We start from the raw sequence: 18,865 nt of genomic DNA on the forward strand, positions 1-18,865 counted from the left end.
GTTACTTGAAAATTGGTGCAATGTAGAGCTATCTATTTCCACTTTTGAAGCAAATCATACAAATCCATTTTTACATGGAATAAAAATTCCACATAATTTAGATGTTACTCAAAGGCAACAGGTGACATATTCCACTAAAAAGTATTAATGCTGCTGAGAAAGGGACCCATAAAACCTCATCAGAATTCACGTTCCAGTCTGGGCACCAAATTCTTGCAGCATTCCTACAGTTTGGACCAAATTCAGTGAACAGCTATTCGGTAGCCCAGAGGAATGTAAAGTTTATTTTATTTTAGGACCCCAAGAGAGCCAGGCATAGGAAATTTGGCAAAATAACAGCTGAGAAAAGGAATTACTGGTCTTTACAAACACCTTGCAGATTAAAAAAATAACACAGTGAGAAAAGAGCTTTGTAAGTTAAAAGATGACGTGGCATGGGCAAAAAAGGTTACAGAAGTTAAAAGATTTCTAGCCATCTGAGGAATGAGAGGATCATATTAAACCTCTTTGTAATAGGAGGAGTAAAGGCAAGATTCTCTTTTTTACTAAGTTTGACACATGGCTAGCAATGACTGTAGTTGTGTTCACCACAGAGGTACTGGAAGGGCTGCTTTGGTTCATCTTTTTAAAAAAAAAAAAAAAACAACTGTATATGCGTATTTGCTTCTTGTCCTTGTAATAGGAAATTACATCTAAAATACACCTCTAACTAACTAGTGTATTTCAGATGCATACTAGATGGCAGAGGGAATAAATACCAGGGGTCAGGTGGCTTAAGGGTATCTACTGTGTGCAAGCTCTGAGCTAGGACAAATGGAAATAATTTGAGTGAATTCAGTAAAAGGGTTACAATAACTTGAATGACATCACATTTCCCAGCAGCTACGAGGGTACACACGAATTATTAGCACTAATGATTCATGGCTACTTTTTCCTCACACTGATTTGTTCATGTTTCTAGTCTGGAGTCACTGTAATAATACAGAAAAAGGAAAATTTTAGGAAATAAATATTTCATTGAGACTGGATTCCCTATTCTAAAACAAGCAAGAGATTATGATGCTTACTCATCTTTGGCTTTGATACCACATTGTTTTCTGCAATAGATCAGTGACGGTTTTGAATTTTAATTTGTAATTGAAAAAATCTTGAAAGGAGCCATGCTGCAGTGCTCTTGAAAAGAGAAATATGCTGGAAGAATATTTGTCAAGATCAGAAATGGGGACTCCAGACATTTTACCTAGTTTTGCCACAAATCAGATCACAACTGTATAGATCAAAAATAGAAATTCTTTGTCTTGTTACCTGGAATTCAGAGAGAAATATGACAGAAAACACTAATAGATTGTTGCTGCTTCACAGATATTAGAAAAGCAAGCGTTGTGTATGAAAATCAAAAGTGAGGGGAAGAGAGAGAGAATGTGAGAGTGTGGAAGACAGCGACTATACCATGCTACCCTGGACCTAAAAGGCAGTCACAAGGACTAGGAATGTACATGCTTTAGATTTGATACTTGCACACTGACACTTCACTACACTCTTCTATTGGCACTGTCTGCCCCTGAAACAACCAGCCCTACTTAGTAAAGAGGGCTGCTGCATGTGACAAGTTGCTTTTGGTGTATTCATTTACTAAGCTACTATGCAGTCGTCTTAGCCCAGAAAATGAGCATGCTTACTGATCTATGTAGATCCTGGTTTGGATATTTTGGTGGAGTTTTTTGAGCGACTGGATGTTTTAAAGATCCAATGGAAATAAAGTGGACCTTATAGCTCTAACACTTTGCATTTGATGATGATACATATTTCTTTTAAATGCTAAAAAAAATCACCTCGAGACTACAGCTATGCAGCGGCCAAAACTCAGACTATCCAGAAGGTAGTTACATGGAAAATGATTTGACATCAATACTTGAAAGAAACGGCCAGTGTTGGGGGGCAGAGACAGAAGAAAGATTACCTAGGTACAGCAAAAGCACAGGTTCTGTAACTATCTATGTATAGAGATTAGGGTAGAAAACAAATTGCAAAGACAGAGGAAGTCAGTCAGTAACCTTACTAAGCACAGTGCTGAGACCTAGCACCTGTCCAAAACAGTAAGCCTGCTCAGCAGAACTCTATGCCAATGTAACAACCCTGTGTTCCCACACCTAAGCTGACTCACCTGAAACAACTCAAGTTGTTTCTGCGTAATTTACCCAGGGAAGTCAAGAATGGACTATACTATACATCTAAAATGTTGCATTCATAGCTTAAAGGAGCTCACAAATATACACGTATGTTCAAATACATATGTAGATAAATGTATGTACATATGCATCTGTGATACATGTACACATACATTTATGTGTGTTTTTAAGTGTATATGAACAGACACATTGATACGTATGAAGAAGAGAATCGACATAGACAATTAAGACAGGATCTATCTATCCATTGCTTCAGAAATTGAGAAGAAAAGGAAAATCTGAGGTAGATCTAAAATGCCACAAGCACTTTCGTAAGTGACCTTCTTAGGTGCTAGAGGTTCTGTGGATGGATTAATCTGTGACAAAGTTTAATGCACTGCTGCATAAATAACCTACCTGATTGGCAATCAGCCGTGCTAGGACATCCATCCTTGATCCTGACTCTGAAATCATTTTTGCTGCATTAATTACATCAGATGTGTTCTTCAGTGGTCCTCTACCCCTTCAAATGAAACAAAGAACCTTACTACATTATTCAAAAACTGTGAATAAATCACATCCATGCAAATTAGGCACAGAAGAACTCAATTGAATAAAACAACTAATCCATACAGAAGCAACATTAATTAAATCCCTGCCCCCCCCAAGGGTTTTGTTTTTCATGTCCCACAAATTTGTATTGTTTGGCATCAACTGGATGCAGAAGTACGAGAAAGATGTCACACAGTTTTTTCATACTGGAAGCACAACCCACACCAAATCCTGAGAATACAGATTTTAAGAGACTACTTTTGCTATTCGCTATTTCCATGGTTATATGAAGTTTATCCTCCTTTCCCTTCCAGGAATTTTCTAGTAAATATGTTCAAAGAAAGTTCAGCACAGTGATGTATTCTGAGACTCATTATAGATATCTGGTCAGAGCAATAGTAGGGGTTTTTTTTAACTTAACTGGTGTACACAAGCTTGAATGGAACTACATGAACAAGGCTGCAATTAAAACTAACAAATGCCACTCAAAGTACAGGTATGCCATATCTGAAAGTAGTTTCCAAATAATTTCATAAATTATTCAAAGAATTTTCAATTTAGGAAAACTGTGAAGTTCTTGTGAACAGTTTGTCAAGAAGCCAACCTCTTCTTTTGTACAACCTCCCCACAACCCTAAAAACTTTAATTACTTGAGAATGTTTCTAGAAACTAAGAAGTAAAATGTGAATACTTAAGGTAGGTAATATTGACAACCATTATCTTCACATTCTCTTGTGCTTCAGCTTCTTCAGTGTTGAAATACTTCAGCTAAACTAAAGTCAACGCTTAATAGTAATTCACACATGTACACAGTGAGCAACCCCACTAAACTCAACTTTGCATTTCAACGTCTTTGACAGGAATACTTTTAGTTTTATTATGTAAACATTTAATTCCTGAAGGCCTCATATAAATTTACAAGTTCTGTAATGGACAAAGGAAGTGGACAACATGAAAAAAAAATGGCTATACTTCTTTGTTCAAATGAGGAGACCCTTTTCCTCAAAGACAATATGGTTTCACGTATAAAGGCAAACCATTCCAGTAAAAAACTCGTTTAGCTTAAAAATCTTATCGTACGTAACTATACAAAAATTTCCTTCAGTAAAAAGACCCTGATGACAACACAATATGGCAGATAATGTTTAATCTCTTCTCTTCTGGATTAATTGGAGTGCTTAGCAAAGAACTATGTGTTAATCCTTGGGGAAAAAGCATACTTTACAAAATCATACTTTACAAATTTCCTTATTCTTAACTTCTGAAGCCCACATTTGGAACAACTCAGAATCGGGTATTTTACGTGTTATTTTTCTACAGAAAGGTATCTCGTCTTATGGAAAACCTATTTAGCAAATTGACCAGTTTATAGAAGAATAATAGTGTATGTGGGGAACGAATTTGCAAACGCAATCCTATGCGTCCAGGATTAAGTACTCAAACTTCACAATACCCTTCATTTGCCTTTCCTGATGTTTTTCCTTCTGACTCATAGTTTCACAACTGAATTCGTACAACCGCATACTGAACCTTCCCACCATCTCAGTCCACTGATTAGTTTTTCATTGTTATTTGCACTGTGGCAAGTTCCAAAGGCCATAGGTATGTCAGTTGTCCATAGCAAGTACTTTAGACGTTCTACAAGTTGTAAGCAGTCCAGTACCCTCCTGGAAAGTTACAACCCAGTCTACCAGACAAACAGCACAAAAGGTGAACACAACCCAGAATTAAAGCAGCAGGGAAAGGAGAGATGGCATAACAGTGCAAGTAATTTCTGTTTAGGTAATCCTTGTGAGTATCAGCCAGCAGCTTTTTTGGCATCTGAAGATACGCTGGCCATGCATTTTGAAGGTGAAGTTGTTCAATTAAATTAGCAATTTTCTTGTACCTGTGCAAGTCCCTCAGAGGATCTGGCTAACGAGAATGAAGCAATTCTACCCAAGAAAGGTATTTCAAACAAATGAAAAGTATTTCTTTCCACCACAAATACGGCCACCATGAGAGCCATTAGAGGAACACTCAGCAATGAGGACTGACAAGAATTCTGCTCCACTTGCCACCTAATTGCACCAATGGTTCAAGTTCTTCTCCACTACATTCTCTAAGAAATGTGGGGCAGGATGCTTACGAGCTATAAACCACAGCTAAGTCTTGAAATAAATGCTTAGAAATAGTGTTTAACAATGCCTCAGGCTTATATTAAAAAGTGCTGAAAATCCAGCATGTTAAGTTACACATACAAAGACGGCTCCTTTTCTACACAACCAAGAAGAACTATCTGTGCTCCATTTTTCACCTCCACATAAAATCCAGACCCTTTTACATAAAGTACAGGTTTAACTGCCTTGGGGTACGGCATAATGAGCCATTAGTCCCAATTTATGATGTTTGGCAATTCTACCCACTAAATACTTTTAAAACAGTACTTGGGAGAGTACACCAAATCTGCTGAATCACCAGCCAAACAGAAGATACAGACAGGAAAAAACCTGGGATGAAATTTCTATGGGGACAACTGCAAACTCTTAACTTGGACACAAATAATCAACTGCATGGAAAGAGAGCAATATAAACTCTATAGCAGGTTTTTAAGAAGATACAGGGGTTATTACAGTGGGTCAGTCTGAACAAGAGTCCATGAGGTACTGCTGTTGTGAAAACAGCAGATGCAACACCAAGGTACACAAATACTTAGATATCCAAAAGAAAGTTCTCCTTTTGCTTTCTCAGTTTTGGTAAGACTGCAGCTGCAGTTCTGTGTGGGTCTCCATGAAGACAGTTTTGACACAACTGGAGACTGTCAAATAGGATGATTAGACATGTCATAAATATGACCAGTAAGGAAAGACTGAAAGGTTTAAACCCTTCTTTGATATAGAAATTTGAAAGTTAGGAGTGGGGCAAAGGAGGAAGCATAAGCAAGAGAGGCTGTAGGATACACATGGTAACAGTCTTCAAATAGGCTTCATGGCTGTAGTGGATAGGGGAGGTAGTATTGAGCTTACATTCTGGAAAAGAAGTTTCAGATGAGGCACTGAGATCATGGGGAACTGGAACAGAGCAGCCAGGAGGCTGTGGCGTCTCCGCTACTGGACAAGACTAGACAGACATCTGTTACAAATGATGGGATGATTTAAGTCCCCTTCTGAGGTCTCTTCCAGTCCAATGATTTTATTTTAAATTTAACAAAGAAGTTTCATGTTGTTTGGTGAATGACTACCAGTTTCAACGTGTGTTGCCTTCTAATGTTATCGGTGCAGCTGTGCATTTTGTGAATTCCCAGTTTTCCTGATTTAGCACCGGATCAGCAGATTCAGAATGCCACTAGCTCAGATTAACTCCCTGAATCCAGATGTTAGAGACACAGAAAGTCTATTAAATCATCTAGGTTTTTTTCCCCAGCCATTAGACAGCATCCTACCAGTTTTATATTTACTTGCATTTTGTCTGGCAAGTTTGAAGTATGAAAAAAACACTTTGCTTGGGAGGCTGTTTCCCTGAGCTATCCATCTCACTGTCTGGAGGGGGTTTTTTTAGATATTTCACTTAGTTCTCTCTCCATATCATTGTACCAACATCCCTTTCCTCCTACAGATGTAGTCCATGATCCGTCTCCACCAGGTGCTGAAGCATCCTTGCCTAACCTGTGAGACTATTGTGGTACTTGGTCCAGTCGTTAAAAATAACCAAATTACTATAGATAATACAGATCTGCATGCAGAAGCTTAAGAAGATTAGCTTAGCTCATGCACCTACAGCAGGTGCTTAAAGACATATTAAAAAATCCTTCCCACCATGTACCATCTGCTGGTCAGCAGCATCACAAAATTTCTCCTTCATGGAGTTTTCCACCTTTTTCACTCTTCTATGAGATAAATTCTAATTTCTTTGCTATGGTGTCCATGTAAACTTTTTTTTTTTTACTCAGCCTTATCTTACTATTTTTGCCCTGCTTCCAGTCTCTGTAACTTTTAAAGCCAAACTTCATCTCACACACTCCGTTACTGCATTTACTGAAATTCTTTCCCAGTGATTTCATTGCGTTCACAGCCTACAGTAGATTCTGAATGCCTGATTTGGATTCATTGCATGGAAGATCTAATGCATCTATTTTCCTCACACTTCACTATTTCCAAGCATAAAACCTTACTAGCTAAGTAAGCTGGTAACACACTCAAGGCTATGAAAACAAAGATGAGACACAAAGTACTATACTTATGAGCAATTATATGCTCCCAAGGCAGTGATGGATTGTTACTAGATCTCTTAAATCACCTGCTTTATCCAATGAGGAAACTGTGAATAGACCATAAATAATTTGAGAGACGTCCAGCTAAGTCTAAGTAGAAGGAATGTAGTTGGATTGTGTACAACAAAATCAGTTTAGAGTACCTCCACTAAATTGTAGGAGAAAAAAAGCTTCACATAAACGTTTCTTGAAAGGTACAATCCTAAGAAGAAAAAAGCTGGACCATGTTAATTGGTATGACACCGAGGGTTTTGGAAGATTGTGAAAGAGAGACCTAACCCTCTCAATCTAATCCTTCTTGCTCCAAGCCATGATAAACAGTGTATCATCTGCAGAGTAACTCCATCTCTGTCTGCCTAAACTTAACTAGAATGATTAGCAGGCATCAGTATCGGGCATTATCTTCTGTTTTCCTCCACACTGGAATTTCACTCTGAAAAGTAATGATCAAAATTATTCTCTTAATTCTTACATTAATGGAAATTTGTACTCTTACCTCAAATCTAAAAGGCCTTTCCCATCACATTTTCCCGGAATAGACAGTTTTTTGTCTCTGAGCAAAGCTGAGCGGCTTACCCCTACTCACTGTACTCACCTCAGCAAATGTTTTGTACTTCCCCTGCATCAGAAACAACAATAGGGAGCTCTACTGACCAGTCAGTCTCAAAAAATAAACTCCTACCTAACATACATCTAACACCATAAACTACCATCAAACATAAGCCTTTCATAGCACTGCAAGCATTTCAAGGCGTGAACTTAAGCTTAGCAACTACTGTCATCTCCAAACCACAACCTGAGTGGTCTTTGTCACATTAAAGTCTCGAGCTTCAGGCACTGACCACTACATCATCAGTCCTAATTTCTAGCTCAGCAAATCCTGACAGCTCCCACTGTCATTACAGGATTTCTGGGCATGCCACAGAAGAGGCACTAACTCCAAACCAGTATAGACCCAGCTACCTCTTTGGTCCTTGCTGTTCCAATCAAAGCTCAGCAATGGATCCAGTCTGGCAATCCTGGCCAACCCCAGACCTGTGTCCGTGTGAGCAACCCCAACTTGTATCATCAGTTAGGGTTCAGCCTTGGCCTGGATGAGGCTGACTGTTGGCAAGGGCTCCTTGTTGATGGGAATCAGCTGGAACTTTTCTTGACTTTGTGAAGAAGGTCAGAGCACTCATCCAGGTGGCTATCACATCAGGTGCATGTCTACTCTTGGGGAAAGTGCATTAGTTACATTGCTATCAGTTTGTTTAGTTTTATAAGGCACATCCATTACCTTATCCAGAGACAGAAAGATACTCCTAAACAAATTAATTACTTTTCATATACACTACAGTATTTAGTTAATTCAGTTGTCACTACTTTCCATGGTTCCACTTGTGCCTCCTTACAGTTCTTCCCCAAATACACAGTGTGTTTCTCCCTTCTTTCTACCTTCCCACTGATGTTCTGCAAAATGCTTCTAATACTGGCACAGTTAAGAAATTTGGATTCCCATCACACATTCTGATCTCTATTCCATGAGCTGTTTCTTAAGTTTTCTTTTTCTTTTTTTAACCTAGTGATTGCATGAAGTCCTGGGAGCAGGGATAAGGAAGCAGGATTCAAACCTCACTCATTACAAATGCTCTATTAACTTACTGAGTGAATAATTTTTTTCTGTAGATTGTTTTGTCTGCCCCTCCCAGCTCAGTGCGCACAGTTTTAGATGCAATTTGTGAAGTGCTTGGTGTTCAAGGATGGAAAACTACACTTTTTAGAATCAAGGCTATAAACAAAAGACCCCTTTTATTACACCTGACTGCATGTCTCTATCAGTTATACCTAGACAAACAGGAGGCAGCAGAGTTCCTCAGGTAATTCAGTTAGGGAGAATGTAGTTGTATATTGTACAGGTGGATCCCAGAGCTGACTTTTGCCATTTCATTACAGCTGTGGACACAGGAGCAAGGAAGATTCTACTTTAACTCGCTCTCTATCCCCATCTGAGTTTACAGGTTTGGAAATTAGAAGAAAAGAATTCTTAATGCTAGCAAAACTGCTAGTGTAACTGACTAAGGCCAAACCCACACTCAACATTTACAGATGCAATGGCTGAAGCAGTTCCACTCATTAATAAAACTGATGTAATATAAATAATAGTGTAGCCAGATGAGAAACGGACAGTGGGAAGGAACTCTAAAAGGCATGAAATAAATGTCCGTAAACTCTCTGTATTAAATAGTATTTTGTAGGTATAAATACCTTTTGTGAGTAAAGGAATTTAAGACTTGCAAAAATACCTGGATTATATGAATCCAGGAACGGGTCAGTGAAGTTCCAGGCAGGATTATATGAATCCAGGAACGGGTCAGTGAAGTTCCAGGCAATGTGAACACAGCATATATATTACTATCTGTTCTATAATTCTGGAAATGAATATGAGTTTAAGGCAGAAGTTTCTCTTCCCTCTTCTTTTTTGCCCTCCTGCACTGGCAATATATCAGCTCTGCATCTCCCTCAAAGAGGAATAAGGGAGAGGAGGTCCAAAAGCATAGTCTTTTTTACAGCAAGAGTGGGGTGATATATATGAAACAAATATACTTTGTAAATGAGTATTACATGGGCTGATCTGGCTATGACTGGTTTTTATTGGATTGGTTCCTTTGAGTGTGCAGAAGTCAGCCACAGACCCTGTTGGAGTTCTGAGAGCTGCCCTTCAAAATCTCTTGGTAAAAATGTTGGCCATCGACCTCATTTTGTCTATCAGTTCCAAATGTCTGCTGAAAGCCAGTAAATCCTATCAATTCGTAATCAATCAAACAAGTAGGAAGCATGCAGAATACAACAAAGATGAGTAAGAGCCAACATGATTTTTCAAGGATAAATATTGTCGGACCAATGTAAAATAAGCTTTTATGGCTTCTGGAAAGATTAAAAGCTGTAAATACCATGTATCTTCAGACAGGCTTCTGAAACTCCCTTCTGTTGTATTTTCATAAACTACCTAATGAGTATGTGGTCTAGACAAAATAATTGCAAGGGAGATGCAAAACTGTTGGAAGAGCATTCTCCAAGACAGACTGGTTATCAAAGGGCCACTGTCACAATGGAGGCAAAAAACAGAAGAAGGAACCTGGTTTTGCTGGGATCTGCCTTGGTTTCTGCGCTGCTGTCGTGGTTTAACCCCAGCCAGCAACTGCCACCTACTTCGTAGCATCTAACCAAGTTTTGAGGATAACAAAAAGAGAGTGAAATATAACCCAAGAAAGACAAGTGATGCACAATGCAATTGCTCACCACCTGCTGACCAATGCCTAGTTAGTTCCCGAGCAGCGATCCACCCCTCCTGGCCAACTCCCCCCAGTTTATATACTGGGCATGACGTCACACGTATGGAATATTCCTTTGGCCAGTTTGGGTCAGCTGTCCTGGCTGTGTCCCCTCCCAACTTCTTGTGCCCCTCCAGCCTTCTTGCTGGCTGGGCATGAGAAGCTGAAAAATCCTTGACTTAGTCTAAACACTACTTAGCAACAACTGAAAACATCAGTGTGTTATCAACATTATTCTCATCCTAAATCCAAAACATAACACTATACCAGCTACTAGGAAGAAAATTAACTCTATCCCAGCCAAAACCAGGACAGCTACTCAGTTCCTTATTTATGACTTGAATGAAGGAAAAAAAGAATGCTTAATGAACTTAAACTTGATAGTGATGTGGAAGAAGAAGGAACTAAGCTGGGAGGCCAGACTTGGAATTAAGAATTATCTTGAGAAAAGTATGGAAGAAAAAGTAGATGCAATTAAAAAAGGATATGTGCACTCAGGTAGGAAAATCAAATGCACAGATACAAGTAGAGAGTCAGTCCCTACACAACAGGACAGTAAGAAGCAATTTGGAGTTTCAGTGGATCACAAATCCATCATGAATCAACAATAGCATGCTGCAGAAGGAAAGGCAGTGGGAAAATGGTAAACACAGAGGAGAAGTAAAACTTCAGCTCTTTTTTACAGTAATGAGGTCTCTGTAGGAGAATTCCTGGAAAGACATAAGACTTAATTTAGAAAAGAGAAGACTGAGTGTCAATGGAATCGATTAGGTTTGGGTTTGCTTCCTAAGCTTCAGCTTATTATGGTGGAATAAGCAGTAAGGCTCTGTGAAAAATCTTGACATGGGAATTCCTCCACAGCTGCAGTCACTGGGTTACATGGCACAAGAGGATTATATGGTACTTACACACTCATACGGTTACATGCTCTATCAACAATGACATCTTATCCAACATCATGCATGTCTTGTCTCAAAGGCATCTCTCCTGTCAAAGTGGACCCCTTCTGTTATAGGGAACAGTAGGAAATGACACAATTTCTCCATGAACCTGCAATAATTAGCCCAATGAATTCTACAGCACTAGATTCAAAGAAACCAAGGAAGTGGGAAAAATACTAAACACAGAAACAGTTGAAAAGTCCAGACTTTTCCTTTGAGTTAAATTGGCAGGAGGCAAACTATACTTCCCTCTTCTCCCAGATCTTTACAGAATGATAATGGAACCGTGGCTAAATACTGAAAATGAAAACCAGTGTAATAATCCACAGGAGTAGTTAAATCCTTTACACCAGTGTGGTAGTTAAATGGGAATTGGAAAGTACTGTTATTAACATCAATTTTTTTTACATCAATACAAGTTTATATCAGCCCTATGATTTCTTTCTTTTTCTGCTCTGCGACAGATTCTACTATCTAGATACATCATTGTTGATCTCACATTGGTAATTTTCTTATCTAGGTCATGCTTCTCTCCCCAAATCCTTTGTGCTTTCACTAGCTTTACAAAATAAAGCAAGCTATTATTTACAAGGCTTTGCTCTAAGAGGAACCCACTCATTTATTTCTTTTTGCTGCTCTTACTTCTTGTCTTTTGCCACCCAAGACGAAAATAGAGCAATCAAAAATCTTCTCAGCACTTAGTAGACAATACAGAAGCAGATTTTTCAAAGGCCTTTAGTGTCTAACAATTTCAGTTCTGATAGCAATGTCCAAAATTCTCCGAATTTCACTAAAACCATGATCACTTCTTGTGGTCTCTGAAAAAAACCTGAATCTTCTGGTAATTTCACAAAACATCACGGAGACTCTATGGTATATTTGTAGTTCATCTTCGGTGCCATGCCTATGCAACAGTGATTCTCATTCGTGGGCCACCACAGCCCCTCAGGCACTGCGATGCAGAACAGCATGGCCCTGCCTCCCGCTTTGCCCACAGCTGCTTTCAAATGGCATGGTCCCTGGCTATCAAGTCTGCCAAAGCCCTTAGGCCCATCCTTGATAGTGTCTGTTCCTGACCCTGTAAAATACAATGTGACTGCGTAACAACAAACAAAATGCCCTTCACTTGTATTACTGTGTGGAAAAACTATTTGATAATATTAAAACGCATAAGACACCTTTTCTTAGCTGTGTTTTCTTCCTCTCTCTGCTTTGATTAATGAATGCAGCCATTTAAACATGAAAAGGACAAAACACTCTTGTTTCTAAGCTCACATATCCGATTTTGTCAGCTGTATAAGCTTTGTTAGAAAAATGCAGGCACTGAAAACTTGGCTGCAGGGTCAAAGGTGAACATGACAGTATTGCAAGATAACTGTCACTGGAAGTGCTATTTCTGGTCTCCAATTTTGAAAAGCATATGGCTTAACGCCAAGGAATTCTTGCTTCAGAATGTAGTCCTATATAGCAGAGTGCTGCTCCATCATCCTCATCATGACGCTTTTGAAACTGAGAAATCCTGAAATAGTTAGTAGGGAAAAAATGCTGATATTACTTGAATAGTTACTCAACATTATGCTACCTGTCAAAGATGCTTCATAATTTGGAACTGTATTTTAAAATAGTATGGAAGAGAATAGAAGAGAACCTGAGGCAGAAGTCAAGTGGGAACAGAAAAGAAGGTATGTCAGTAGCGGAGCTGTACGTGTAGCCTGGGAGGTGGAAGAAAGCTGAAACCCTGACTACAAGTTGTTAAATCAGAAGGCTGACAAAACTAATCATAGCAACAACAGAATGTGGAAAGCAAAGCATCAAAGGGATACATGTTTGTACATCTGACTGATGTGTATGCATATGCATTGAGTATTTGTATGTGCAACAACCAAACACAGAAGTGTCTGTATGTTTACATACACTTACAGAGGTTAAAATCTAAGAATTGTGAGATCTTCCCATACTTACACTTGTGCACACAGGCAGACACCCTTTCCCTTCACCTATAGACCTGAAAGTCCAAATCTTCTCAAAGATATTTGGAGTTCTCTTGCCAACCCTGATGAAATGCGTTAATGAAAATGTCCAATTTCTATCCAGTTGAGACCAGCTGCAGGAGGTGTATATATTAAAAACCAAACCACTAATAATGATATAAAATTGTCATTGTGAGCTGAAGATGAAAAGCACTTCACAGTGCTTCACAAAGCTAGTTGTTGTTACTAAATTATTTTATCAGTGGATTTTACACTGGACTCAAAAAAAAAAAACCCAACCAAAAGCCTGTAGTGATAAAAATATCGCTGCAGCAGGTCTCAACTGGGTATAAAGTCGACACTTTCATGATGCATTTCATCAAAGACTGCAAGACAAGTCCAAATGTCCAAGGGTGTCCATCTGCATGCACAAGTGTTAAGTATGGAAAGCGCTCACAATTCTTAGATTTTCAGCTCTGTAAGTGCATGTAAACATAGAAGCACTTCTGTGTTTGGTAGTAGTTTATTAAAAATAGAGATGAAATTGTAACAAAAGCAGTGGTTTGTACAATGTAGCACACCTGAATAGATTTGATGATGCCGTTACTGAGCAGATGCCCTGCATGAAGCTCAATGATTTGCATTTCGTTTAGTTACAGAGGAGACAATTTACAGATGTAGAATCTGGTTCCCCCAGTTAGCTATTTCATAGCCACTTTTTCCTGTGCCACCAGAAATCTCTCCCTAAATCTCCCTCGGATCTGTTTATCACAGCCATATACAAACACTGTTGGTACAATGTAAGAGAATACCAGAACATCACAAGTGAGACAGTTCTGGTATCTAAAGCAGGCATCAATTATTTGTTTCTCATCTCTTTTTCCTCTCATTAGCTCTCTATCTCTTTCTGCTTCCAAATCCGGCTTTGCAAAGGACACTTTGATTTTTTAGTTGCTAAGAAGGGTCAGCAGACCTTACCAGTCATGGGCTTTAATTTGGATGTCTATCATTTTTAATCGCTGTTACGTACCTACAGTTACTGTTCTGTTGATTACAGGAAAAATCTCTGCTATTTGCCTCATCAATCTCCCTTTTCCTATTTTCCCTGTCACGAACAGAAATTATTCAGAAACGTTTAACATTTCTAATATAAGAAACCATCCAATAGCCTCACAGACTGTATGTTTCAGTAATTTTTAAAATCCAAGCCTTCCTGTAAGTAGAAACTATTTGGCTATGAACAAATAACATTAAAATTGTATGCATACATGTTAATAAATGCACATCTTCCTTGCAGTCTGGCCTGGATTGTGCAACAAAGTGGACAATGCAAAAGGAGATGTCAAATCTTGTCCGTTATGAACAGGCCAGACACACTGTCTATGATACTTCCATAGGCACTAACAGCCTGTCTGCAGAGGTACTCTAGGGTTGTCTCCCATGACAGCTGAAAGAGCAAGCATGGAGGTGTTTGGCTATGTGGAATATGTTTCAAATATAACAGCACTGCAGCTCCATATCTGCATTTTCTCAAAGCACAGAGGTGAATTACAGCCGAGTCAGAAAGTCAGCATTATCTCTAAGGACTCCCACTGCAGAGTGGCCCATCTGCTTCCCACTCTTGTGGACCATGTGTTGAATTTTCAATAGGAGTTACAACATGGTCTAGAAAACACAAGTCTTAACAGCCTGGAAGCAGAAGAAAAGCCATTGGAGGGTTACTAATGAAATAAAATATGAATGTAAGCAGTACAGTGCAAACATATAGCAATGCCACTTAAATAAGTCAATATTGTCTTATAAATCCTCTTGCTATGCTGTAACCTTTAAAACATGAAAGAAACATTGCTTTTGTTCTTCAAAGTGTTATCTTTTCAGTTCTCCAATGAAAGAAAGCAAATTAATTGTTCTGAAAATCATTTGTTGCATCTGTTTTCTATTAATTTTTTTTCTTTAGAAGAATCCAGCCACATATATATCCGGACTATTTCCTGCCTGTTTCAGAACATGCCTTGTAGCAAGGCCTGTTACGGCAATTAAAACTCAGTGAATCCCAAAAGGTAGAGGATAAAACTCAAATGGCAAATTTAAATTTGGTGCTTTATGACCACTATGCTGTGATTTTTTGAGGGTATTTATTCCTCGTTTAATTGTGTCATTAAAAAAATTAACTTAATGGCAGACCTTACCTTTTGAAATTTTACAGCAGTGCACAGATAGTCATGAATAGAGTGTTAAAACTGAGTTACTGGGAACTTGGCACAGGGTAATGCTCTTGTGGGAAATCATCTCTCTAAAACAGGACAGTTGGTCTCTCTCTGGACTCTCTATTTCAAGTGTCCTCACAACAGCATCTTCAGCTGGATTGTGAGAGACTTCCCAAACCATTCTTCTGCTGAGTTTTTACCATTCAGCTAGCCTGTGGTCCTACATGACCTCTCCAGCCTGTGCATAATCAATCCATTGCTATTCACTAACCAAACTACATGCATCCTCATGACTTTAGTGAGGTACAAAGGACTGTCTTAAGTCACCAGTTCGGCATCTGCAGCAACAGTTTCTACTGGCTATTTACAAGTATCTCCTGTGTAGAGTTTCATCAGTTTTGCAGCAGGAACTGCCTGGAGAGTCTGGATGGGCCAGATTCTCCACCCCAGCTATTTATCAACACCACAGGAGCTGCCTGGGGAAACCTTAAGGATGCTCTAGAACTCCCATTCAGAGAGCTCGTGCACCACTTGGTTACGTCCTTCTTGGTGAAGGTGGCTAAAGTTCAGTCTGCAACCTTGTCTGCACTCAGTCTGCTGTTCCAAGTCCATCCATTATCTCGGGGATGCAAATGACTACATGGGGAATTCCTGGACCACGCACGCAATTAAATGAAGTTACTAGACATCAAATTGTCACATTTTTCTAACTTTTGAAGTCTCTTCTATGTTTTTAGAACAAAGCAAGGATGGAGTGCATGGTAGGATCTGACCCTACGTTTTAACACTTAGTAAAACGAATGGCATATATGAACAAGCAGAAAGTACTTCCCCGTCTGGCCTCAAGAAGGTAATAAATCAATGCAATTTAAAAACACAAACTACTTGAAGAAAACCATTAGGAATGCTGGCAGATGCATAACTAAACACTTAATTAAATTCAGAAGGGCCAAGCTAAAGGTTGAAGGTGCCAACTACCCTCTGGACATGGAGTTACGGAGAAGCTTTTATTTACATGATCACAAACCCAAAGTATAATATATGGTACACTTTACTTATTCCTGGGTAAAAAAATGGATGGTAGCAAAAGAAGATATAGACACTGTAAAGAACCATCTTCTAATGGTTTTTTACATTTTCAAACATGAAAGCAAACAAAGGCAATAATGAATTCATTATCCAAAAATAAACATTGAAAAATCCAAACCTGGAGTTTGGAGAGCTCTTTTTTTATGACAAAAAGACTGTCATGAACTAGAGTCACAGAATGAGTCCTCTGATTCAGTAATATGGGGTAACGGTGCCAGCTGTATTATATACCCAAATAGCTGTAAATATGCATTTATATGTACTATATCACCAATCTGTCATTCTTGAGCTTACACTTTTGATCTGTTTTTTTTCCCCTAATCCAATTGACCGCAATCCCACTAATCAGATGACAGTAGAAATTGCAAAGGTAGGTAGATTAATTATTTCAGTTTGCTCTCATGTATGTCATAGTCCACATCATTAAACACCACATATATTTTGTGGTGAGACAGATACCTTTTGGAGTAACTGCCTCTACATGAAAATTACCTTGCAAGTAGATTTCAATACCAGCCAAACAAACTGGACAGTCTGGGAAACCTGACACACCCCCACCCCCACCTCCACACGAAGACTGACCTGCTTTCTTAACAAGTTTCTAGCTTTCATTACACCTCCCAGATTAACACAGCATACAGTACATAAATATATGAAATGTGGGATCCCTCTCCACTATCTGCCACTTGACTTCCTTGGAAATATCTATGGCCAATGGATCAGAGGCATTTTATGCAGCTGGTCAAGACAAATCATGGTAGTCCCACTCTGCCATAAACTCCAGCTATGAAACAGGTGTGAGGACAAGCAATGGGGACTGGAGACTATTCTCCATGCAATTCTCTGTATTCTAGCAGGCAAAGCACTATTAACCTGCCAACAGCTCACCTAGCAACTCCCTTCAGCACTTTCCTAGACCTGCTAATTGTCTGGGTGTTTTACTGACTGCATCTATTGCTGCATGCAGCCATCCTGACACAAGGACTGCCTATACACAATAGATACACCTTGAATATACAACAGGCATTATGGTCTACTGCCATTTATGTCTACTGGCATTTACACACAGAATTCCACTTTGGGGCTTTCAGGTCTTTAGAAAACACAACTCCTCAATGGATGATGCAGGTAACTAACCACCTTTACAAAATTAGGTTTCTGTACTTAGAAGGTCACAAGACTCATACGATACACGTTTCCTGCTGAGGGTATGTCAGAGACTACCTAAAGATAGAAAAGAAAGCCAGAACCTAGCTGTGCAGTCCATGCAGGTGTGAACACAGCAGCTGAGAGGTCTTTAACACAATTAAGCTAAAAGCTGTATCAATGACACACAGTTTTAATTCTGAACCCTTCTCATCTCACATTTTCTCATCCCCCATGACTGTATCTTCAATCATAGTTATTAAAGAAACCTCATCCGGATCTCAAAAAACACAAGACTGGCCAAAAAGTATGTCGCTCAGATTATTTTGAGCTTGTTTTATTTCTAAAGTTCAAGGCTGCACGGTGGTCATGTCTTCAAGCTTTTAATCTCTAATCTTGAAAGCCCTGCACATGCCTGCAGGGCTATGGTCTCATTGGCATCACAGAGACATGGTGGGATGGCTCCTGTGACTGGAGTGTTGGAATGAATGGAAGGATACAGGCTCTTTACGAAGGACAGGCAGGGGAGATGAGGAGAGGGTGTTGCCCTCTATGTCAATGACCAGCTGCAGTGCATGGAGCTCTGCTTGGGGATGGATGAGGTGCCAACTGAGAGCCTATGGGGCAGGATTAAAGGGAGAGCAGGGAGAGGTAATATTATAGTTGGGGTCTGCTACAGGCCACCCAACCAGGAAGACCGAGCGGATGAGGCCCTTTATAGACAGGAGCAGCCCCATGTTCACAAGCCCTGGTCCTCATGGGGAACTTCAACCACCCTGGTATCTGCTGGAGGGACAACACAGCAGGGCATAAGCAATCCGGGAGGTTCCTGGAATGCGTTGATGATAACTTCCTTCTCCAAGTGATAGAGGAGCTAACGAGGAGAGGTGCTATGCTGAACCTTGCTCTCACCAACAAGGAAGGGCTGGTGGGGAATGTGAAGCTCAAGGGCAGCCTTGGCTGCAGTGACCATGAAATGGTGGAGTTCAAGATCCTTAGGGCAGCAAGGAGGGCGCACAGCAAGCTCACTACCCTGGACTTCAGGAGAGCAGACTTCGGCCTCTTCAGGGATCTGCTTGGTATAGTACCATGGGATAAAGCCCTGGAGGGAAGAGGGGCCCAAGAAAGCTCTTTAATATTCAAGGATCACCTCCTCCAAGCTCAGGAGTGATGCATCCCAACAAAGAGGAAGTGAGGCAAAAATGCGAGGCCTGCATGGATGTACAAGA

General features: G+C 39.6%; 1 protein-coding gene across 3 annotated transcripts in view; it reads right to left on the reverse strand.

Annotated features, from left to right (window-relative positions):
* The window catches only part of CTNNA3 (catenin alpha 3), a 568,565-nt gene that overhangs the window by 21,016 nt on the left and 528,684 nt on the right, over positions 1-18,865 (reverse strand). For all 3 annotated transcript variants that reach the window (XM_052799302.1, XM_052799303.1, XM_052799300.1), the window contains one exon: positions 2,586-2,691. In XM_052799302.1, the coding sequence (XP_052655262.1) occupies positions 2,586-2,691 (106 nt within the window). The remainder of the gene's footprint in view (positions 1-2,585; positions 2,692-18,865) is intronic.

The sequence above is a fragment of the Harpia harpyja genome, chromosome 10 (genome assembly GCF_026419915.1).
Source record: "Harpia harpyja isolate bHarHar1 chromosome 10, bHarHar1 primary haplotype, whole genome shotgun sequence".
Classification (NCBI taxonomy): domain Eukaryota; kingdom Metazoa; phylum Chordata; class Aves; order Accipitriformes; family Accipitridae; genus Harpia; species Harpia harpyja.